Source organism: Anomaloglossus baeobatrachus, unplaced genomic scaffold (genome assembly GCF_048569485.1).
Source record: "Anomaloglossus baeobatrachus isolate aAnoBae1 unplaced genomic scaffold, aAnoBae1.hap1 Scaffold_154, whole genome shotgun sequence".
Classification (NCBI taxonomy): Eukaryota; Metazoa; Chordata; class Amphibia; order Anura; family Aromobatidae; genus Anomaloglossus; species Anomaloglossus baeobatrachus.
Window position 1 is genome coordinate 197,760 of NW_027441924.1, and position 23,905 is coordinate 221,664.

Sequence of the window (23,905 nt, forward strand, 5' to 3'; positions counted from 1 at the left end):
ATGGCTTCCAGTACCACCTATATGCTGATGACACTCAGATCTACCTCTCTGGTCCAGATGTCACATCTCTGCTGTCCAGAATCCCAGAGTGCCTATCTGCTATATCTTCCTTCTTTTCCTCTCGCTTCCTAAAGCTCAATATGGCCAAAACTGAACTGATCATCTTTCCTCCATCTCCCCTGCACTCTCCACCTGATCTATCCATTACAATTAATAACATCACGCTCTCCCCAGCACCCAAAGTTCGGTGCCTCGGAGTGACCTTTGACTCTGCCCTGTCCTTCATACCGCACATCCAATCCCTCACCACCTCCTGCCGTTTTCAACTCAAAAATATCTCCAGAATCCGCCCTTTTCTCAATCCCCAATCTACAAAAATTCTAGTGCACGCCCTCATAATCTCCCGCATCGACTACTGCAACATCCTCCTCTGTGGTCTCCCTGCTAACACACTTGCCCCTCTCCAGTCCATCCTTAACTCCGCTGCCCGACTGATCCACCTCTCTCCTCAATACCACCCCGCGTCTCCTCTCTGCAAGTCCCTCCACTGGCTCCCAATCTTCCACCGTATCCAATTCAAATTACTAACACTGACCTACAAAGCTATCCATAATCTGTCTCCTCCATATATCTCTGAACTAATCTCTCGCTACACTCCAAAACGTAACCTCCGGTCCTCCCAAGATCTCCTTCTATCCTCCTCTCTCATTCGCTCCTCATGCAACCGACTCCAAGACTTCTCCCGAGCATCCCCAGTCTCCTGGAACTCACTGCCTCAACACGTCAGACTATCTACTACACTCGCAAGCTTCAAACGGAACCTAAAGACTCATCTGTTCAGAAATGCCTATAACCTTCAATGACCTCACTGCTTCACCACCGTGCGGAGCTGCCGCCCCACCACCGTGCGGAGCTGCCGCCCCACCACCGTGCGGAGCTGCCGCCCCACCACCGTGCGGAGCTGCCGCCCCACCACCGTGCGGAGCTGCCGCCCCACCACCGTGCGGAGCTGCCGCCCCACCACCGTGCGGAGCTGCCGCCCCACCACCGTGCGGAGCTGCCGCCCCACCACCGTGCGGAGCTGCCGCCCCACCTACACCCCACCTACTGTCTCCTCCCCAAAATCCTTTAGGATGTAAGCCCGCAAGGGCAGGGCCCTCTTCCCCCTGTGCTAGTCTGTCTATTGTAACGTGTACATGTATTCTGTATGTAACCCCCTCATGTACAGCACCATGGAATCAATGGTGCTCTATAAATAAACAATAATAATAATAATAATTGGTATAGTGTAGAATATCAATATCATCGACATTTCGGTCTATATGACCTTCCTCATGTATACACTGTCAAACGTGCTGGATACAAAGAAAACAGATAATCAGGTGTGAAATGCTGTGCACAGCAGGTGAGGGATCTGTGATGAGAAAGAGGCACAATGGTGAATACATTATGTTAAAAAGTATAAGCCCAACCATGAATAATCAGGAGTCACTGGAGGGAAAACACCTGACCAGGTGGAGAAAGTGAATACTGCACACCTGCGGATAGCGGTGTCCCTGTGGTGAATGGCGTGACTGAGCTGTGATAGGGTGGGCTTTTTAAACCTCCAAGTGAGCGGTGATAAGTGCCGCGGGACCGGAAGTGACGCGGATCCTAATGGCAGCGCGCATATACATCTCGCTGAAATTTTTTTTTTTGAAAGATAGGTGCAATATATATATATAAATATATATATAAAAAACAATTTTCACTATTATATAACCAAATACATAGGTATACTAATGGATAAAATGTACTATCTTTAGTTAAAAGCAAGAAACTCAAAGTCATTGTTTAATCCATATGGCTTAAGAGTATTTAATTCAAATATCCATTGGCTTTCTGCTCTCGACATTTTTTAATAACCCCCCCTCTCCTCCTCTCCAGTCTTTCATTATTTTTTGGATCCCACAAACTTGTGAACTAGAGAAGGATCCTCCATGTGTTTTCATATAATGTATAGAGAGGGGGTGTTTGGTACACTTTTTCTTCACATTTCTAATATGTTCCCCAATTCTTTTACACAGGGGTATAATTGTTCTGCCAATGTATCTTTCCTGACAGGGACACTCTATACAATTAATTACCCCTTTTGTCTGACGTGATTAAATCACTAATGATAACTTTTTCCTTACCTTTCATAAAGTTTTTTCTTTATTTGTTACGTTTTTGCAAACAATACACTTTTTACAAGGCTAGTAGCCATTCGTATTACAGATAGCACCCTTATTACACTGAGTGTTATTAAGTCTTCGTATGGTAAGTGCTATCAAATTCCCCAAATTATTAGCCTTTCTATACACAAATTTTGGATAAAGAGGGATTAATTCCTCATTTTATCTTCCTTTAATAAACGCTAATAGTTTTTTATTAAAAAAAAAACAAGAAAGCCAGCTAAAGTCAAAATAGCATGTATTATAAGGTGTGTACTGCACTAAAAATTCCAAACTGTACTATTATAAATTTGAGATTTTTGGCAAAAAAATTGCAATTTCTTGAGCTACCGCGCCACGTCACGGAAAATCTCTTTGGGGCAGTCCTACTTTAAAATATTTTATATATAAAATGTGCCATACGGCCTCACATATGAAAAAGTAGAACTGTTTATAGCAGCACCTACTTGGTGCTTTTCAACTCTGTAGCCATGACTGAATCATGGCTGTGGGTGGGACAGGCCCAAGCAAATGATGCATGAAATAAATAGCCTGTGGACAGGGCCTGATGGCTGATTGTGAACAGACACCAATTGCCAAATTTATTTACCAGTTTTTTTGCTTCAACTTCAAAATCTTCTGGGCTACTGCAATTTCTATATGCCCTAATGAATTGGCTTTTGGGGACATTTAAAAGCCAACCCGGAAGATGGCAACTTGTTAAGGAAATAACAGCTGTTACTATCCGTGGGCTAATTATATGTTTTGGTCTAAATTTTTCCATTTTCAATAAATATACTTAAATCTCAAAAATTAATAATTTACTTACTAATTGTAAATCTAAAGTGTAGGTAAAACTCATTAACACTTAATTTTTTGCAAGAGTCGAAGTACCTGGGTACTAGCCTTAAGATATGCCGGCAATAATGAAACACATTTTTGGAGATGTGTATCGATATATTTGGATAAATTGTCTGTCAGACAGCCGATCACTGATATTATAGGGCGTCCCGGTGGATTTTCTGATGATTTGTGGATTTTTGGTATGTGGTAGAATACAGCTGTCCTAGGGGTCTGGTGTTTAATATATGTAGCTTCTTCCTTATTCAAAATTTTTAATTCAAAACCTTTTTTAACTAAGGCATTTAATTCTTCATTATACTGACGTGTAGGGTCCTTTTTTAGGCCTTCATATGTTTTCCTATCCCCCAGAAGTCAAGCTGACTCCTTTTCATAATTCTATAGGTGCCTAATTACAATACCACCCCCTTTGTCTGCTGGGCAGTTAACAACACGTCTGAATAATCGTTTTGACGATGAAAATTTGATTTCCCTTTTAAGTCAGTATGTTTCACGTTAGAATTTGAATTGTTAGGGATTTGATTCAATATAAGATATTTCATGAAAAATATTTTAACGCTAATTTCTTCATAAATTGTTTAATTCCAATAAAGGCTTAGAATCGATTGAAATTTGTGGTGGGTGCAAATATAATAATGTTGTTTTATTTTTGGTTAGATTACATTGACTAAGATTAAAAAAATGTTGGGGGTCCTTTACTATCTGGTTGTCTGTTTTCTTTTCGGTGAGTTTCCCTCCCCTACAGCCCCTCTTGCGTTTTTTTCTTCCCACTATGAAAAAATCCAAAGTGGTGGGTTTTGTCTTTAATTTATTTGAATTATTGTTGGCCCCCCATATGTTTTTGTATTCCTAGGGGAAATCCTCGTGTTTTTATTACGCGTATTAATATTAAAATTTTGTGATGTACTTGGTTCATTTGCATCTCCTAAATTAGGAGTACGTATGTCTATATTAATATCTGTATTGTTAATTTGTTGGGTATTGGAATCATTAGTTTGAATTACAATGGGAGTTAGCAGTATATTAGGTATATTATTATTTGTTTGAGGGCTCTATAGTAGGAAGTCCACCGAGGTTTCATGTACAGAAAAATCTAATTCTTCCACCTCACTTTCCCTTTTTGGGGAACACTCTCTCGTCAATAATTTCATATTGATTAGTTTCTATTGTACTCCTCCTATTGTGCACTTCGGATGCCCATAATCTGAAATTTGTTTTATTTCAACTTTCGGATGAACCTAAGTCTCGTCAAAATTTCTCTTTTTTTTTTCCATAATTTTTTTCTTTTTTAAATATATACGTTTTGAGATCTTTTTGGATAAATTAACATCTGGGTGGTTTTTATATGATTTGATCTCTTCGAATAATTGGAGGATCAAATTTTTACTCCTTTTTAATTGAGTTTTTCTTTTATCAATAAACTGAACTGCCTGTCTTGAGAAACTTTTCAAGAGTTAATATTGACATTGATGGAAATTTTTTCAGACTTTGAACAGTTAAAAAACGCCATTTTTTTCAATAGTTTTTTTGTAAAAATTCAAATGATTTTTTAATTTATTTTTATTCAAAGATTATTTCCTGCAACTATTGAAATATATGTAATATCATACTGTGTATTGCAGCTATTAGCCACCGGCCGGGGATTTTATTTGTGTGCACATATATTTTATTTGTAGCTGTGCCACAAATATTTTATATGCGCATCATTTAGTTATTGATCTTTATCAAACAATTGATTAATAGTTTTTTGAGTGTCTATAACTATTTTTGGTGGAAAAATAAAGAACAAAAATTAAAAAATGTAAATATTTCCGTTCGGTCTAGTTACTCTATTTTACCCTATCTATATCCTTTTTGAATAATTTGAAGTGGCGCAGATTACTATAAAATTCTTACTTTATTTCACTTTTATACTTTTCTTAAGAGCAGATACCACAGAACTATCAGGAAAAACAAGAGGAGACAACCACCGCAGACCACAGCCAGGAACAACTATAAACCACACCGAAGGCACACCAGGATGAGGTGTATAAAGGAAGTCAGAGGCTGGCAACTGAGAGGAAAAACCTGACAGGTTCCCAGGGTCATAGTGTCCGCTGCTGTAGAAACAGAGAACTGTCAGATAACAACACGTGCTGCCAATCTCTGGGGTTTTCCAACACTTGCTGCCAATGGGATTGTCAGCTGACCGAGACACCTATGTGACAACCCCTCACTATTTTTCTGCGAAAGGTCTACAGCTCTGCCTCAACTCCAGAGGTTCTGAGGCAAAATCATAACATCTAAACAATAAAGATAAGCATAAAGAATATATATTTTACAAGCATTTATTAACAAAACAGCAAGTTTTGAAATGCAATTATATACAATATGATATATTTAAAAGTTCCTATCTCCAATCTGGGGATGCGCTTTTTAGTAACTAAACAAATCAAAAAGGTCCATGGAGCCTCTGTCCGGAGTCTCGACACAGAAAATAGCCAGATATCCCTCCTGGAAGGACCTAGCCAAGGAGTGGCTCTTTTTAGGAGACCACCATATTAAGTGGCCCTTTTAGTCAATATCCAGCTCTTGACAAGTTTAAAGATATGACAAGGGAAATACCAAGGCGGGGTATTTCTGGCTATTTTCTGTGTCGAGACTCCTAACAGAGGCTTCATGGACCTTTTTGATTTGCATACTTCTCAGGGGGCAATACACCTAGGATTTCACTGTGTTAAGCGCCCTTGCTGGCTGCCGGCAGTGTTTTCTGGCTGGTCTTCCCGAGATCAGTGATTGCCCACTGCTTTAGTTACTAAAAAGATCAAACAATCTGAAATTAGTCAATTTTACAAATACAATCCAGTATCAAAACATTTTACAAATTTTACTAGCAAAGTTGAGCCCGAACTTCTAGTTTGTGGGATCTCCGTGTGCAAAGCAGGAACCCACAAATCTCTGCAGCTGCTCTAAACACGAGAAATTCCTCTGTCAACTAATCCAGCGAGGTCCCTTACTTTAAGGTTTTAGTGAACTGCTTAAGAAGGATGCCGTAGAGCTGGGGTCGAAAAGCTCACTCTTTCACGATCAGTGATCGCTGAGGGTTGTGGGATCTCACAACCTAGAAGTTCCTTTTGGGGGACATTAGGGACACTTCCAAAAATTTTGGTACTGGATTATATTTAGAAAATTCACTAATCTGCAGCTCTCCACTGTATTAGTAAATAAAAAAAGGCAGCCACAGATTTGTGATAAGCACTATTTAAAGGGAAAGCCATCATTGCACTAGAAATTGGGGGAGAGTACCCCTATAACAGTGTCAGCAGCAGATCCCCCCATATCAGTGCGGCATGACCACATTTTTTGCTTCAATCTTTTTCCCTATTTTCCTTCTTCAAAATCTAGGTATGTCTTATGGTCCGAAAAATACGATAAGTTTAAAAAGAAAGAAAATGGTACTTTCCCTCACCAATTCTTAGGGGTACTTTACATGCTGCAATATCGGTATCGATATCGCTACAGAGCGTACCCGCCCCCGTCGGTTGTGCGTCACGGGCAAATCGCTGACCGTGGCGCACAACATCGCTTACACCCGTCACACGGACTTACCTTCCCTGCGATGTCGCTATGGCCGGCGATCCGCCTCCTTTCTAAGGGGGCGGTACGTGCGGCGTCACAGACGTCACACGGCAGCCGTCCAATAGAAGCGGAGGGGCGGAGATGAGCGGAACGAACATCCCGCCCACCTCCTTCCTTCCTCATTGCGGCCTGCCGCAGGTACGAGGTTGTTGCTTGTTCCTGCGTTGTCACACATAGCGATGTGTGCTGCCGCAAGAACGACGAACAACCTCGCTACTGAATACACAACAATTTTTGGTAAGTGAACGATCTCTCACATACCAATGATTTTTGGCTATTTTGCGATCGTTTAAGGTCGCTCATACGTGTTACACGCTGCGTCGCTAACGATGCCGGATGTGCGTCACAAACACCGTGACCCCGACGATATATTGTTAGCGATGTCGCAGCATGTAAATGGCCCTTTACTTGAGCAATTCTAGCCGATTTTTGGATAAAACCCTTTGAATTATGGTCATCATGATGGCTTGAGCAATTCTAGCCGATTTTTGGATAAAACCCTTTGAATTATGGTCATCATGATGGCTTCTCCCATGTGACTCATCTGACAACAGGACCTGATTAATGATGAAAAACATTTGACAAATTCTGAAAGTAAGAATGGCTGCTCCGCTCTGTTGGATTTCTGATGGTCGGAAAGACTTGATTTACCAGTTAAACATTTCAATTATTCACGACTTGAAAAATGTTCCTTCCCTGTGCGGCTTCTTCACATGTTTAACAAGATCTGATTTCTGAGAATAACATTTTCCAAATTCAGAACATAAAATGGTTAATTTGTGTGATTTTTTTGATGGTAAACAAGACCTGATTTCCTAGTAAAACATTTACCACATTCTGAGCATGAAAATGTCTTCTCTCCTGTGTGAGATCTTTGATGCCTAACAAGATCTGATTTCTGAATAAAACATTTCCCACACTCTGAACATGAAAATGGCTTCTCCCCGGTGTGAGATCTTTGATGTACAACAAGGTTTGATTTCTGAATAAAACATTTCCCACATTCTGAACATGAAAATGGCTTTTCCCCTGTGTGAGATCTTTGATGCCAAACAAGATCTGATTTCCGAATGAAACATTTTCCACACTCTACACATGAAAATGACTTCTCCCCTTTGTGATTTTTCTGATGTCTAACAAGGTGTGATTTCCGAATAAAACATTTCCCACATTCTGAACATGAAAACTGCTTCTTCCCAGTGTGATATTTTTTATGCGCAGCAAGATTTGATATCTGACTAAAACATTTCCCACATTCGGAACATGAAAATGGCTTCTCCCCTGTATGAGATCTTTGATGGTTAACAAGATGTGATTTCCTGGTAAAACATTTCCTACATTTTGAACATGAAAATGGTTTCTCCCTTGTAGGGACCGTTTCTTGGTCGACATCCCTTCTGTAACTTTTATTTTGCTTAAAATTCTGTGATAAATCAGAATTTTGGACTTGCTTGAAAAGATCAGATGATAGAACTTTCCGAGGAAGGACTGGAGGTATATCTGGGACAACAGCACGCTCTTCATATGTATCATGTGTGATAGTTTCATCATCTGTTATACATTCTGAAGATATTAGATGTCCACCTGAACTCCCAATACAGTCATCTGCTAAAAATAAACACAATGTTACTAGTTTTTAATGATATTACCTTGAAAGTACATTTATTTTATAACATCAGAAATTAAATTAGCGAAAAATTCATTCTTAGGGGTACTTTGCACGTTGCGACATCGCTACTGCGATGTCGTCGGGGTCAAATCGAAAGTGACGCACATCCGCCGCCAGTAACGACGTCGTAACGTGTAAACCTAGATACACCGATAAACGATCGCAAAAGCGGCGTAAATCGGTGATCTGTGTAGTGTCGGTCATTTCCATAATTTTGCTGCGACAGGTACGATGTTGTTCCTCGTTCCTGCGGCAGCACACATCGCTGTGTATGAAGCCGAAGGAGAGAGGAACATCTTCTACCTGCCTCCACCGGCTATGCGGAAGGAAGAAGGTGGGCGGGATGTTTACGTCCCGCTCATCTCCACCCCTCCGCTTCTATTGGCCGCCTGCCGTGTGACGTCGCTGTGACGCCGCACGACCCACCCCCTTAGGAAGGAGGCAGGTCGCCGGCCAGAGCAACATCGCAGGGCAGGTAAGTGCGTGTGAAGCTGCCGTAGCGATAATATTTGCTACGGCAGCTATCACAAGATATCGCATGTGCGACGGGGGCGGGTAAGAGTTACATTTTTGTTAATTCAGACCTCCCAATCCCGTCTCCAAGATATCTCTCCAGTAGCACCAGTTCTCTGGAATGTGCTACAGTAAATAATCTGACTGATTATCACATTGTGACTGCAGAATAACAAAGGACAGTGGGCTCCTATACTGTCCCTCACGCTAAGAGACCCTAGGCTATCCCTAATCTCTGGAAGGTGGAGATGATCTCCCTGATGATCTCCCTGAAAGTGGAGATGCTTTTGTCAGTGATCTCCCAGGGAAGGAAAGTGAAGGAGTATGATGGAAATACAGATTAAGACAGACGGGAAAACTAAAACTCAGGCACACTGCAAACTCACAGAAATAAACAGTGAGAGACTTAAGGGTGCTTTACACGCTGCAACATCGCTACGGATATATCGTCAGGGTCACGTCGTTAGTGACGCACATCCGGAGCCGGTAGCGACATCGCAGCGTGTGACACAAATGACCGACGATCAATGAGCACAAAAACGTGAAAAATCGTTGCTCGTTGACACGTCGTTCATTTCCTTAATATCGCTGCTGCCACAGGTACGACATTGTTCGTCGTTCCTGCGGCATCACACATCCCTATGTGTGACACCGCAGGAACAACGAACATCTCCTTACCTGCGTCCACCGGCAATGCGGAAGGAAGCAGGTGGGCGGGATGTTACGTCCCGCTCATCTCCGACCCTCCGCTTCTATTGGCCGGCCACTTAGTGATGCCGCAGTGACGTCGCTATGACTCCGAACGCACCTCCCCCTTGAGGGAGGGATTGTTCGGCGGTCACAGCGACGTCGCTGACAAGGTATGTGCGTGTGACACTGCTGTAACAATAATGTCCGCTATGGCAGCGATCACCAAATGTCGCACATACGACGGGGGCAGGTGCTATCGCGCTCGACATCGCTAGCAATCACTAGTGATGTCACAGCTTGTAAAGCATCCTTAAGGAGAAAAGCAAGAGCAGGAAGACAGAAACAAAAGGACAACAAGGGTTAACACCACAACAATTCACAGCAATAATGCGCAACAACCACCCGTTAGTCTGTATCACAACACCTCACCAGTATAGGTAACCTATAGCTGGCATTAATGAAATAGTCCAGCCAGCATATACAGAAGGTGAGAGAATGATACTGGCTTCCTGCTGCATTTGATCAAAGACACTAACTAGCAGCCCAGCAGACATTAACTTTTGTTAGCCTGCCTGTCTGTGCTTTGATGCCTGTGTCTCCCTGCACTGCTCACGGACATCAGAGAAGTTAGCAGGCAGAGTGTAGTTTCCACAGATCCTGACACCACCTTGACAGTTGAATAACCTGTAAACATCTCTGTGACATTGGTCCACAACATAGACAATTAGGCTTTGTAACCAAAGAAGGTAGCAAAGTATTGCTGTCTGTGCAGATAAACATTTGGGCTCCAATTCATCAAGACCGGCGATGGACACTGCAAAATGACATCAGGGACGGGAGTGAGATTTCTGAAATAGGGAACGCCGCAGTTTGTTACGAATTAGAGAAGTGGTGGCATCACACCCTTGTTCTGGCCAAGCTTTGCCAATTTTGGCAAAGCTGGTTAAAATTATTATTATTATAATATAAACACTGGGGCCCCTAAGAGAATGGGAGCCCTGTTAAATTGCCCAGTTTGCTCTCCCTTTCCCTTAATGCCAGTCCTGTATGCCAGCCTGTCTTCTGTTTAGTTCTTTTAGACTCCTGAAGTCAAAAGACCTTTGGTTACATCATGTCACATGACTTTGAAGTCATCAAAGGTCCTTAAACAATTAACCTTAGAATACAACTGATGGGGACCCTAAGAGAGTGGGGTTCCTGAGAAATTGCGCAGTTTGACTCCTCCCAACGCTGGCGCTGACAGTAACTAGGGCTTAATTTTGGAGTAGGTCTTATTTACTGGGAAACACAGTAATCATAACCCTCTGCAGGTCTTTGAGTTGCCTTCATAATGACATAGAGAAGGCACTAGAAACAAATGTGACGCCCCTGGACTATTCGGGGTGTCACAGGGTACTGCACTTCCTATTCTTGGGGCAGTTTTCAACCCCTCATGGTTCTGGGTTCCAACCTGTGGTACTGTTTCCATCAGCATCCAAACTCCCAACCACACCTCACACCACACACTGTCAGGCACACCAGTGGGTTGCTGAGCTGGAATAGGGCCGCCCACCTAGGGGTCAGGCAGACGGTTGGGAGGTGACAGAGTAGTTGGCCCTAGGGGAGCAAAGGGAGAGGAAGTAGAGAGAGTTGAGTGGTAGCCCTCGAGAAGTGAGGGGCTGGGAAGTGTGTGGCTCCCTGTTTGTGGCAGGTTGGGTCGCAGACGGTGGTCTGGGACCGGTGGAGTCGGAGACCCAGTTGCAGGGTATTGAGCCTGGGTGTCTAGACCTGGTCTCAGAGTACAGAAAGCATCAGAGTCTAATAACCGGTCTGGGTCCAAAAGCATGGCAGGGTACAGGACCCTAGGTCGGGGAGTATCTTCAGGCAACCCGGCAATTAACCTGTGGAGGACTGTTCCCATGAAGCTCAGAGATCAGGGGCACTAGCGCAACAAGGGGGATAGGGCTTTCCAACCCAAGCAGCCCACAGAAATCCCACGAATGAGCCTTTGAGAGCACAGCTCCACTTACACTAAAGTAGGGAGCAGGGCCCGGACAGCTTTACGCATACGGGCCACCAGAACACTTTAAATTTGTGCAAGGAGGGAGGCTCCGGATCACCCGACAGTACTACAGGGGATGGACTTCCAGACGGGCTCCCCCAAGAGGCCAGCGGCACCCAGAGACTTGGTTTACCTTGTTGTCAGAGTCTGCTTTGCGGTCGCACCATCACCGATGCTGCCTGAGTGAGTACATGGTCGTCCCCTGCTTCCGTCTGGCCCTGCGCACCCCCGCTCCACCATTATCCAGAGTCCCGGGGCCTCCCCTACCTGTGGAGGGAACGTCATCAGGCTACCCCACTCCATGTAGCCCGAGCACTCCCAGCAGCGGCGGTACTCCCTTACTGTGAACAACGGGTGGCGTCAAGAACTCTTACCCCCTGTAAATAGTCTCCCCCCTTCACATTGAAGTGGCCACAAGCCCCCGGGTCCATAGACCCTCGAGCAACAGCAGCGGCCCCGGATCTGAGTGGTTCGACCGCTACAGGGGCGGCACACAAACAGCGGAAGAAGCAGAAGGAAAGAAAATACAGCTGAAAAAATCCCACAGCAAAACACCTTAAAATGTAAACAGAAAATTAGTGCAGAAAGTACATGAGTAGATATCTCTTACAGGATAGAGCTGGAGGAAACACATCCTGAGTAACATCGGGGTCTTCTTGTTTACAGTCCTGTGGGAGAAGAGGACGGGGACATCTCTCTGGTGTTGTCCTCTTACTGGATAGAGCTGGAGGAGACACATACAGGGACTGAATTCATTCCTTACATACAGATAATTATAGGCCGTGTGTATTTAGTCCTCTCTATTACCTGGTGATGTGAGGGGCTGGGGAACCTCCATCATGACGTCCTTGTACAGATCTTTGTGTCCTTCTAAATAGTCCCACTCCTCCATGGAGAAATAGACGGTGACGTCCTGACACCTTATAGGAACCTGACACATACAATGATACCGTCACCCCCGATCCCTTCATAGCGTTACTGTATAATGTCCCAGCATTCCCAGCAGTGTCACCTCTCCAGTCAGCAGCTCAGTCATCTTGTAGGTGAGTTCTAGGATCTTCTGGTCATTGATGTCCTCATGTATCGGGGGGTGAGGTGGAGGCCCCGTGATTGGGCTCAGGGGTCTTCCCCATCCCTCAGACACAGGGGCCTGACAGCGCTCACTAGAGGTCTTCTTCACTACTGTGTAATCCTGGTTATGGAGAGACACAGTAATAAATCTCACTCCAGACATTTCCAGAGTCCTCACCTCTCCAGTTCTGTCCATCTGTTATTCCCATAGATAAGAATGATGTAATGTGACGTCATCAGAATCTCTCACCTCTCCAGTAAGCCGGAAGAGGATCTCTAGGGTGAGGTGTAATATCCTCTCTGCCATCTTGTCCCTGTCCATATCCATCCTTCACGGGGCAATCAGGAGAATTTTCTTCTATAGAAGATCTCCACTGAGAGGATCCGATATTGTAAGCACCTGACTGGGGAGAAGATGACGATGTGACATGATAAAGAATCCGCTGTAATAATACAATTACTGGAGAGAATAATGGTAAGCATATAATGAGAACATTCTGGGGGAACATTATACTGTGTAGGGGCAGAAAAAGGCCAGGGACTGAGGGCAGAAAGGGGCCGAGGACCGTGGGCAGAAAGGAGCCGGGGACCGAGGGCAGAAAGGGGCCGGGGACCGAGGGCAGAAAGGGGCAGGGGACCGAGGGCAGAAAGGGGCAGGGGACCGAGGGCAGAAAGGGGCCGGGGACCGAGGGCAGAAAGGGGCCGGGGACCGAGGGCAGAAAGGGGCCGGGGACCGAGGGCAGAAAGGGGCCGGGGACCGAGGGCAGAAAGGGGCCGGGGACTGAGGGCAGAAAGGGCCGGTGACCGAGGGCAGAAAGGGGCCGAGGACCGAGGGCAGAAAGGGGCCGAGGACCGAGGGCAGAAAGGGGCCGAGGACCGAGGGCAGAAAGGGGCCGAGGACCGAGGGCAGAAAGGGCCCGAGGACTGAGGGCAGAAAGGGCCAAGGACTGAGGGCAGAAAAAGGCCGAGGACTGAGGGCAGAAAGGGGCCGAGGACTGATGGCAGAAAGGGCCGAGGACTGAGGACAGAAAGGGGCTGAGGACTGAGGGCAGACGGGTTTCCTCGCTTCCGGCCTCTCATAGTTGGGGCGTCTGTATCTAACAGAGGAAAAGGAACAAAAACCTCACGATTCATAGAAATCAGCGAGAGAAAAACACCAAGAAAGCCTCAGAGCTGAAGGGGTTAATGCCGCCTGCCCCAGTAATGGGGAATCTCCACACACCTCCACCTGCAGAGCCGCACACTAGATATATGGCTGCTCTGTGCTTACAGGACCTGTGATGATGTCACAGGGAGGGGAGGAGTCAGGGGTCACATGATCAGCTCCTCAGTGTAGTCCTAGATGGGATGAGGCGCGGTGTCAGTGGACGGTTATAGTAAACTATTGTTGCGTATGTATGTGACCCCTGTTGCGTATGTATGTGCCCCCTGTTGCGTATATATGTGACCCCTGCACACTCTTATTTCAATCTTTGCTTTATTGAATTCTTTATTGATAAGTTCAGGTGAGGAGAAGATTTGTTGAGCGACTTTAAAATTAAGACATTTGGACCTGATTGGTCTTGAACACAAGTTGCTGAAAATATGTGTATGACGTATATGGAGCAGAGCCGCATGTGTACGATGTGTATGGGACAGTGCTATGTGTGTACTATGTCTACGTACCGGAGCTGTGTATGTAACAGAGCCGTGTGTGCATGATGTGTATGTAGTGGAGCCGTGTGTGCACAATATGTATGTAGCGGATACCCTCTTTTACCACTTTATTGATCCCTAAAAACACCCGTGCAGGTTCAACATAATCCACACGAGGTCCCAAGACGATTCAAGCTCTGCTACATGTAGTCACAGCACGCGATCACGGCACATGACCGCCTGCTGTGAGGTTCAGGCAGAAACTGAGCAGCGATCAGTGGTGACGTCACTCAGGTTAGCTGCGGCCACAGCTGGCGGTTCCCACGGTCCTCCACCTGTGACCGCAGGTAACTTGACCTCAGGTGACTTCAGTGACCTCACCGGAGTTCATTCACAGCTCATCACGCGACTCACTCAGTCTCTGCCTGACCATCACAGTGTACATAGGAAATACTGTGGATAGAAGCGCAGGATAGGGTCTTACCAGGTAAAGTAAGATATAAGCCAAGGTAATTTCTGTTATGGTTAATATTTTATATTAAGTTTTGGTTATCATTTAAGCAATTTATATATGTTTAATAATTTTGTATTTTTGTATTAGCTTTATAAGTGTTATTCATAAAAGCAATAGTACTGGGTGTAGTCGCTTTAAAGAGGCCTTTGTCTAAAATTTCTTTGTTACTGAAGGTCCAGAAAACTGGACAGAACTAGATTTTTAGGAATGCAGCAGGATCCATAATTTACGATTTTGTTATTTTCAACCTATATACCCATTTTTGGTCATGTACTAAGCCGTCCCCTTTTCTTTTGTGGTTTTAATAAACTACTGTTTGGGCATCTGAGATTCAGACAAAGCCTGGTACACGGATTGACTGTGTGTTCTTGTGTTTGTCTCCGATGCATCGCTATTAATTGGACCAACATTGGCAGATCTGGAGATCCCTTGCATCTCACCCTAAATTAGCTCTCCCAAGAAAGGGGTTTCCACGACAGAACATGGTGCAGAAACCTGGGATGGTTAACTGGACCTCTCTGTGACCCGACTACAAAGACCTTCCCAGGAACCACTGAACAAAATTCGCGGTGAGTAACCCATTGTGTTACAAATGTTTCAGTGCTTTCTGGAGGTCCGAGACGGGTACGTAGTGGTCCAACAAGACCATTCTTCTCAAACCTCTGCCAGTGTTTGGATTTTGTGTGTATGATTGAAATAATAGAGATATGCCATCTGTGATCTGTTATATGTATCAATGTGTTTTTAAATGTGCGAATGATTGTTGAAGGAAATTGAATGAAGAGTATATCATCTCAGCAGTTGAAAGATTATATGTTGTCCTGTGTTTTCTATATGACTGTTATGTCTGGAATTATATTTTAAGCTATGAGGATCCTTTAATGTGGGACTGATTGATCTTTGAGTGACGGATGTATTGTAAAAATCTGATAAACCATTGTGCTGGTGTTTATGTTCTCTTGCATTTGCATTTAAGATGGGAATTGGCTTAATAGGAGGTGTAGTTTTTAATCATCCAGTTTATCCAGACAAGAACATATAGCCAGAGAGGGAAAACTTATTGAAGATTTTATTTTTGGAGCTGCGCCCTCTACAGGACAAGAAAGGGATCTTGTTTGAGTAGTTGAAATCTGATATGCTCTGGTCTGGATACACTGTCTCTTTTGTGTTTGATGTAATCTGTTTGAGTCAGAGGTAGATGGAGATTTTGTAGGAAATTAGCTTAGTCTCCCATGATATATTATATTGAGAAGTAGAAGTAATCCCAATAACTGTTGGTAGTAGAGTTTATGAACTGTTATTTGTTTGGTTCTGTCTCAGAATTGTACGGGTACAGAGGGCTGGTAACCTGATGCTTCCTAGAAATTCTTCTCTTGCGAGAACAGTGGTTCTGGGAGTAGAAATCCTTCTCTTGCGAGCAAATTGGTGCTGGGAGAAGAGTAGAGTCTTCTGCGGTTAAGACTCTGTGGCCCATTTCAGTTCTACGGTTAACTGTGGGCATTGAAGTTGCAGTCAGAGGACTGGCAGCTATAGGATGTAATGAGCCTCAGAGGTACCACCCATGTCCCTACAAAGGATATAGAAGAAAGACGAAAAGGGAATGAAGCAATGGATTGATGCAACATGTTATTGGAATTTTTTTTTTGTTTTGGGAGATGTTTTTTTCTGCAAATGTGAAGACTGTTTGAAAGATAAAAACAAACAGGTTAGAATGTGGTAAAGTATCCAAGCGTCTCTCACTGAGTGACCATAAATCAGATTAAACCATTCATGGTGGTGTATATGTAATCTGTGATAGTATAAAGGCCCAGGGAACGCTGCAGTCTCTATAACTGATGTAAAACCTGCGCTGCCTCCCCCCTTCAGCACCCCTGCCATATGCAGGATCATTGGGATAGACCTGCAGACACTGTGGCCAACACAGTCCCTCTGGAGCTAATATTGCGTGTCCTGTGTTTCCCTATGCCCAGGCATATTGTCCTTGCTACCTAGATCCTGAATCTCCTGTAAAATTACCCTTACATTTAGAACATATCTCCAGGGTAATCAGGAGGTATATCTGGCCACATAGGAAAACCTAATCTTGGTAACTTTCCAGAGAATGGAGTTTAACAGAGGATTAGACACTGGTGTTAGGGGTGCTTCACACACAGCGAGCTCGCTGCCGAGATTGCTGCTGAGTCACGCTTTTTGTGACGCAGCAGTGACCTCATTAGCGATCTCGCTGTGTGTGACACTGAGCAGCGATCTGGCCCCTGCTGCGAGATCGCTGCTCGTTACACACAGCCCTGGTTCGTTTTCTTCAAAGCCGCTCTCCTGCTGTGACACACAGATCGCTGTGTGTGACAGCGAGAGAGCGACAAATGAAGCGAGCAGGGAGCAGGAGCCGGTGTCTGACAGCTGAGGTAAGCTGTATCCAAGATAAACATCGGGTAACCAAGGTGGTTACCCGATATTTACCTTAGTTACCAGCCTCTGCAGCTCTCACGCTGCCTGTGCTGCCGGCTCCGGCTCTCTGCACATGTAGCTGCTGTACACATCGGGTTAATTAACCCGATGTGTACAGCAGCTAGGAGAGCAAGGAGCCAGCGCTCAGTGTGCGCGGCTCCCTGCTCTCTGCACATGTAGCTGCATTACACATCGGGTTAATTAACCCGATGTGTACTGTAGCTAGGAGAGCAAGGAGCCAGCGCTTAGTGTGCGCGGCTCCCTGCTCCCTGCTCACACTGGTAACTAATGTAAACATCGGGTAACCATACCCGATGTTTACCTTAGTTACCAGTCTCCGCAGCTTCCAGACGGCGGCTCCGTGCAAGCGCAACGTCGCTTGCACGTCGCTGCTGGCTGGGGGCTGTTCACTGGTCGCTGGTGAGATCTGCCTGTTTGACAGCTCACCAGCGACCATGTAGCGATGCAGCAGCGATCCTGACCAGGTCAGATCGCTGGTCGGATCGCTGCTGCATCGCTAAGTGTGAAGGTACCCATAGGCAGAATAAGCAACAAGATTTGTTGCAGATTGTAGCATAGGACCATACTCAGTTTTGGGTATGAACATAATGATAAGATTCATGGACTATTGCTGCGGTGTGTTATAAATGCCCATAGACCTGCAGTCCAGGGCACTGTACCAGTCTCCCAAAGTGGAGCAATATTAAATGGATGTATTTGAGGGAAATATCCCCTGGGTAGCTGAACTAGAAAGGAAAGCGTTAATTTGGCCCCTCTGCAGCCAAGTAGAAGAAAAGGGAGGGGTAGAGGGGGAATCCACCACAAGAAGGAGATAAGAGACTAAACTACAGGAATGCACAAAAGAGTGAGGAAAAAAAAAATAGCCTATATGTAACCATTATAGAGGAGAAATAACACAATAATGTTTATTGATAACAAGTAAAATGATGCAGTGGGTACAACCGAGAAAGGGCAGCATCACAACAATCAAAATATGTAAAAGGAATATTTATAATGTTGGATTATAATGGAATGTTTATAATGATGACCACAAGCAGCAATGTGAATAGACCCGTATTGACCTATAATGATACAAAAAACAGTATGCGTTATAAAAAGTAACATGCTGCGTGTGTATGTAAGGCAATGAGTTTATAGAACAGGATGGAATGATGGTGAAGTATATTACAGCAGCAATGTATGAAGAACCATACAAAAGTACATGGTGTAAATGTAAGGTGCTAAAAAAAAAAAAAAAAAAAAAGAGAAAATGTGCAAGCAGTAGCAATGGTAAATGTGTCAGCTAAAAAGACTGAAGGTATGTCAGCCATGCTGCATAGGAAGATAGCACAATGTGTGAGAGGATGGTACCTCGCTACGGACATCTTGTTGGTGTGTGATGTCCAGAACCAATGTGTGGTTTTGTGATTAGTGTCACCTTCATCAGGGTGTGGGGTTGTCGCAGCCCTAGAGGCTTTGAAGGCTTAAGGCTACTTTACACACTGCGATATCGGTCCCGATATCGCTAGTGTGGGTACCCGCCCCCATCTGTTGCGCGACACGGGCATATCGCTGCCCGTGCCGCACAACATCGCCCAGAGCCGTCACACATACTTACCTGTCCGGCGACGTCGCTGTGACCGGCGAACCGCCTCCTTTCTAAGGGGGCGGTCCGTGCGGCGTCACAGTGACGTCACTGAACCGCCGCCCAATCGCAGCGGAGGGGCGGAGATGAGCGGGACGTAACATCCCGCCCACCTCCTTCCTTCCGCATAGCGGCCGGGAGGCAGGTAGGGAGACGTTCCTCGCTCCTGCGGCGTCACACGCAGCGATGTGTGATGCCGCAGGAACGAGGAACAACCTCGTTACTGCTGAAGTAACGATAATTGGGAATGGACCCCCGTGTCGCCGATTAGCGATTTTTCACTGTTTTGCAACGATGCAAAATCGCTAATCGATGTCACACGCAACGGCATCGCTAATGCGGCCGGATGTGCGTCACGAATTCCGTGACCCCAACGACTCCGCATTAGCGATGTCGTAGCGTGTAAAGCCCGCTTAAGACTACAGCAATGTAAAAGGTTGGGCTTGTGGACAAAAAGGTTTTTTTTTGTTTTTTTTTTGAGGGGACAAATGTCCCAAAAAGGCAACAACTACTATCGTGACCCCCACCACCATAGGAAACTGACAATTCAGATGTCTCCCACAACCCCATTGTCATCCCCCGGGGACTATAGTCATTGTTCCTATTTTGTGACCCAGGTTTTAGTTTTCTCATATTCACTTATTAATTTAAGGACAGACGTGTTGCAGAAAATTGGGACCTGCATATAATTTACCCTAATTGGGCCCAAGGTGACCACCCCCCCTTAAAAGAAGGCGCCCTGTGTAGTCTCCGAATCCTGACTGACAATTCCCAAAGCTAGTTGTTTGACTCGAGAATAAATCCAGACAGTTGTGTTCACATAAGCAAAATAGACGTGGGAAAAACCTTTAACCCTTTACCGCCACAAGCAGGTTGGACATATAGCCAGCGTCCTCACCCAAGAACACGGTGGCAGACAGCACCCTCCAGAGTATTACTCTGGGATACTACATTCAGTTATTACAGTGACCCCTGCTTGTGTAAGAGCTGGGCAGCTGTTTCAGGACTCTATTAGAAAGACAGAGGACATAGTGTTAAGCTGCCCCCTCACTCCAAGCTCCTCATGCTGTATCTGAAAGACTCCAACAGGCTCAAACCCACCATCCTTCAGTATAAAGGCCGGACAAATATTAAGCTTTTCCCTCTTTACATTCCCCCATAATGCTCTCAAACTGTAATGGTCTAAATCCAGCTGCATGATTAACAGTGGATTGTAGAAAAGGGAGGAGAATATTTGGATGGGGAAGTGGGAGGGACCGTGAGCCAAGACCTGTCCCTGTGGGAGGGACCATGAGACAAGACCTGTCCCTGTGGGAGGGACCATGAGACAAGACCTGCCCCTGAGGGAGGGACCGTGAGACAAGACCGGCCCCTGTGGGAGAGACCGTGAGACAAGACTTGCCCCTGTTTTTCAAACTAGCAGATGAAGTTCAGTTTGATATGACACGTGACTGTCAGGCATTGGTGGAGGCAGAAACAGAGGACTTGACAAATATCACTGATGTACCACTCACTAACCCCTCTGCTGAGTATTTTATAGATGGTTCCAGAGCTTTGGACAATGATCAAGGACTGTTCATCACCGGGTATGCAGTAGTCCACAATGGTAAGGCAGTAAGAACCATTCCCTTCGAGCTACTCTGCGCAAGAGGTTTGAGTTGAAGGCATTCGCTGTAATGTGCAGTCTGGGAAAAGGTAAGAAGAGCAATGTATTTTCTGACTCACAATATGCTTTTGGGGTAGCACACGACTTTGGCGCCATTTGGCGAAGCCGTAATTTCCTGACCTCTGCTGGCAAACCCATAAAGAATGCGCAGGCGGTAGAGCAGCTACTGACAGCACTCACCCTTCCCCGAAGGGCAGCCATAGTCAAAGTATCGGCACACACACGGGAACAAACTCCCCTTGCAGTAGGGAATGCACTGGCCGACAAGGCGGCTAAAGAAGCAGCAAGACTACCTCTGACAGACATACTGGCCATAACAGACATAGCCCTCTCAGGGAGCTTAGTGACCGATAGTGCGGGGTGCCCCCTTACAGCAAAGGAGGCTGGCACCGTACCGGCGCCAGTGGCTGTTGATCGTGAACTATTGCAGGTCTTCCAGACCCAGGCCCCCTCAAACGAACAGAATGCGTGGGTCAAAGTGGGCGCTGTACGGTCAGAGTCAGGGGTATGGCAGGTAAACACCCGGATTTGCCTCCCACGCTGCCTGTTCCCCATGATGGCTGCCCTGGCACATTCTCCGGTGCAAAGGTGTGACGTGTGCGGTAGTGCTGCAAAACTGATGTGCCCCAGGGTTCCCGAATATGGCTGCAAAGTATGTCTTGTTTGTGCAAAACACAGCCCCGGTAGGCCTATTTGAGTTCCGCAGAAATTCAGCACCAAAACCAGATTACTCATTTCAGAGACTGCAGGTGGACTACATACTGCTGCCTAAGGTGGGTACTTATGAATATGTCCTGGTATGTCTGAAGCTTAGACCGTGATGAAAGATAACACAAAGACCACAATTACCATCAAGAAAGTAATAAGTAAGATGGTTTGCAGATATGGGTTTCCCAAAACTATAGAAAGTAACAGAGGTGCTTACTTCAATGGAGAATTAAATGAAACAGATCATGGCTACTTTGGGATTAGAACATGCTTTCCACGTTCCCTATGACCCACAAAGTAGTGGGAAGGTGGAACGCTTTAACGGTACTCTTAAATTAAAGTGCATGGAGGAAACACACTTGCCCTGGGTAGATTGCTTGCCCATCGCATTGCTTTCAGTGAGAACTGCCCGAAGAGGTATAAAGAAGCTGTCCCCATATGAATTAATGTTTGGTAGTGTTCCTGAGACAGAATTATATTTCCCACAGCAATTGCAGGCCTCGTATGCTTTTCTCACTGAATATGCGTATGCTTTTCTCACTGAATATGTCCCTGAGTTGCACAAACATCTGACTGTTACTCATAACTGTGTTCTTTCCTCCATCCCAGACCCCATGTTTATAAGTGGCACACACACACCGGCACCAGGTGACTGGGTCGTGGTCAAGAGACACATAAAGAGACCATTGGAGCCTAGATCCAGGGAACCATTCTAAGTGATGCTAACCACTGCCACTTCTGTCAAGATCCAAGGCAAAGATACAAAGATAACCACTCTGCCTTTTGGATTATGCTGATGGCAACTGTACCTCTTGTCCTATCAATGAGGCACTAAAAGAGGACTGTGATAACAAACTGATAAAGCATCACCAAGTTCTGTTCCAAGATATGGACTCTAAAGCACTAAGAACTGTTGGATATGCACTCCGAGCCCAATATCTTCTAATTCTATGCCATATCTTGCAGATCCCCTGACCCTATATGAGGACTATAAGTTACGCCTGTGATGCTCACACTCTCAGGACTGGAAAAAACTGTGAGAGTACTTCAATTACTCGTGATTATTTGTAATGATAGTTGTTTCCAGAAAAGTGACCATGGATGTTTTGAGCAATAGTGAACTGTGGTTTACACATTCTGTGTAGACTTGTGAACAACTTTACCAATTTAACTAACATTTTGAGTCTAAGACATCCTGAAGGAATGAGGTCTGTCTCAAAAAACTGCTGAAATTGGTGCGCCAAACCTTCGAAGCAAAGGACGTTTGACTGATATGTGTTGTGTTGGGAGAACCACTGACATAATACACTGCATAATGCCTAAGGATTTATATCTAGTATGTGGTCACCAGGCCTATAAATGACTTCCCCGGGGCGCAGAGGGGATCGACACCTCTGCACGCCTTATACCGTTACCTTTATATTTCCTCATGGTGTTCTAGATATAAGTGCTTTACCCAAACATTCCCTATATAACCAAGCTGCAGACAAATGTCTCTGACAATTTGGTTCTCAGGTATCACTGGGTGGCTGATGGGCATTCTACAGATGGGAATGTTGGTACTATTAGTGTATGTAGCTGCTAGAATTGGTATATTTGTTGTGACAACATTATGTAAAGAGACTCGTAAGATCAAACATCACAGGCCGTCAGTTAACACATCTGCAAAACATCTCAGTGCTCCCTTAGTAAATATATATATATGATGAAATTTACAAACAAGATATCTATCAGTGAACGGGGTTGGCCCCTTCATGCTGTCACAGCATGGGGATATAGCTGATGGATAAATTGTCTGTAAATAATAAAAAGGGAGGAATTGTTATGGTTAATATTTTATATTAAGTTTGATTATCATTTAAGCAATTTATATATCTATATATCTTTGATAATTTTGTACTTTTATATTAGCTTCATAAGTGTTATTCATAAAAGCAATAACACAGGGTGTACTCTTTGTTATAAGGATGCTTTTGTCTCAAATGTCTTTGTTAATGAAGGTCCAGAAAACTGGACAGAACTAGATTTTTAGGAATGCAGCAGGATCCATAATTTACGATTTTGTTATTTTCAACTTTCATTCCATTTTTGGTCATGTACTAAGCCGTCCCCTTTTCTTTTGTGGTGTTAATAAACTACTGTCTGGGCATCTGAGATTCAGACAAAGCCTGGTACACGGACATTAACTGTGTGTTCGTGTGTTTGTCTCCGATGCATCGCTATTAATTGGACCAACACTGGCAGATCTGGAGATCACTTTGTATCTCACCCTAAATTAGCTCTCCCAAGAAAGTGGTTTCCACGACAGTACTGGACAAAGCAATAGGGGGACCTGAACTCCTAGCTTACTAAACACGTAGAACAGGCCCCGCCCACCTGGATTGATAACCCTCTTATACCCTGTACCTGCATATGCAATATCCTGTTTCTGGACGCTGGCCCTTTAAGAAAGGGTCAATGACCGTGCGCACGCCCTAATGCGCAGGCGCGAGGCCCGTGTGCCAGACGCCAGGGCAGGAAGCGGTGCAGAGGACGCAGGGGTGCCTGGCAGAGTATCCAGCGTCGCAGAGGAGCGCAGGGAGCAGGGAACAGGACGTATGGAGGACGCAGGCGAGGGAGAGGAAGCAGGAAGGC

The 23,905-nt window shown here is 45.1% G+C and overlaps 2 protein-coding genes and 1 long non-coding RNA gene across 3 annotated transcripts in view; 2 read left to right on the forward strand and 1 right to left on the reverse strand.

Moving 5' to 3' along the window:
• The window catches only part of LOC142260648 (uncharacterized), a gene marked incomplete at its 5' end in the record, with an annotated part of 65,970 nt that overhangs the window by 5,619 nt on the left and 36,446 nt on the right, over positions 1-23,905 (forward strand). The gene's annotated exons all lie outside the window — the stretch shown is intronic.
• Positions 5,365-12,818, reverse strand: LOC142260660 (uncharacterized). Its single transcript, XM_075332043.1, has 4 exons — positions 12,597-12,818; positions 12,392-12,515; positions 12,195-12,308; positions 5,365-8,279 (listed from the first exon to the last, which is right to left on the reverse strand). The coding sequence occupies exons 1-4, from the start codon at positions 12,816-12,818 to the stop codon at positions 7,444-7,446; spliced, it is 1,296 nt and encodes a 431-aa protein (XP_075188158.1). The 3' UTR covers positions 5,365-7,443.
• Positions 13,990-23,451, forward strand: LOC142260644 (uncharacterized). Its single transcript, XR_012728678.1, has 2 exons — positions 13,990-14,046; positions 21,881-23,451. It is a non-coding gene; the product is annotated as an uncharacterized LOC142260644 (long non-coding RNA).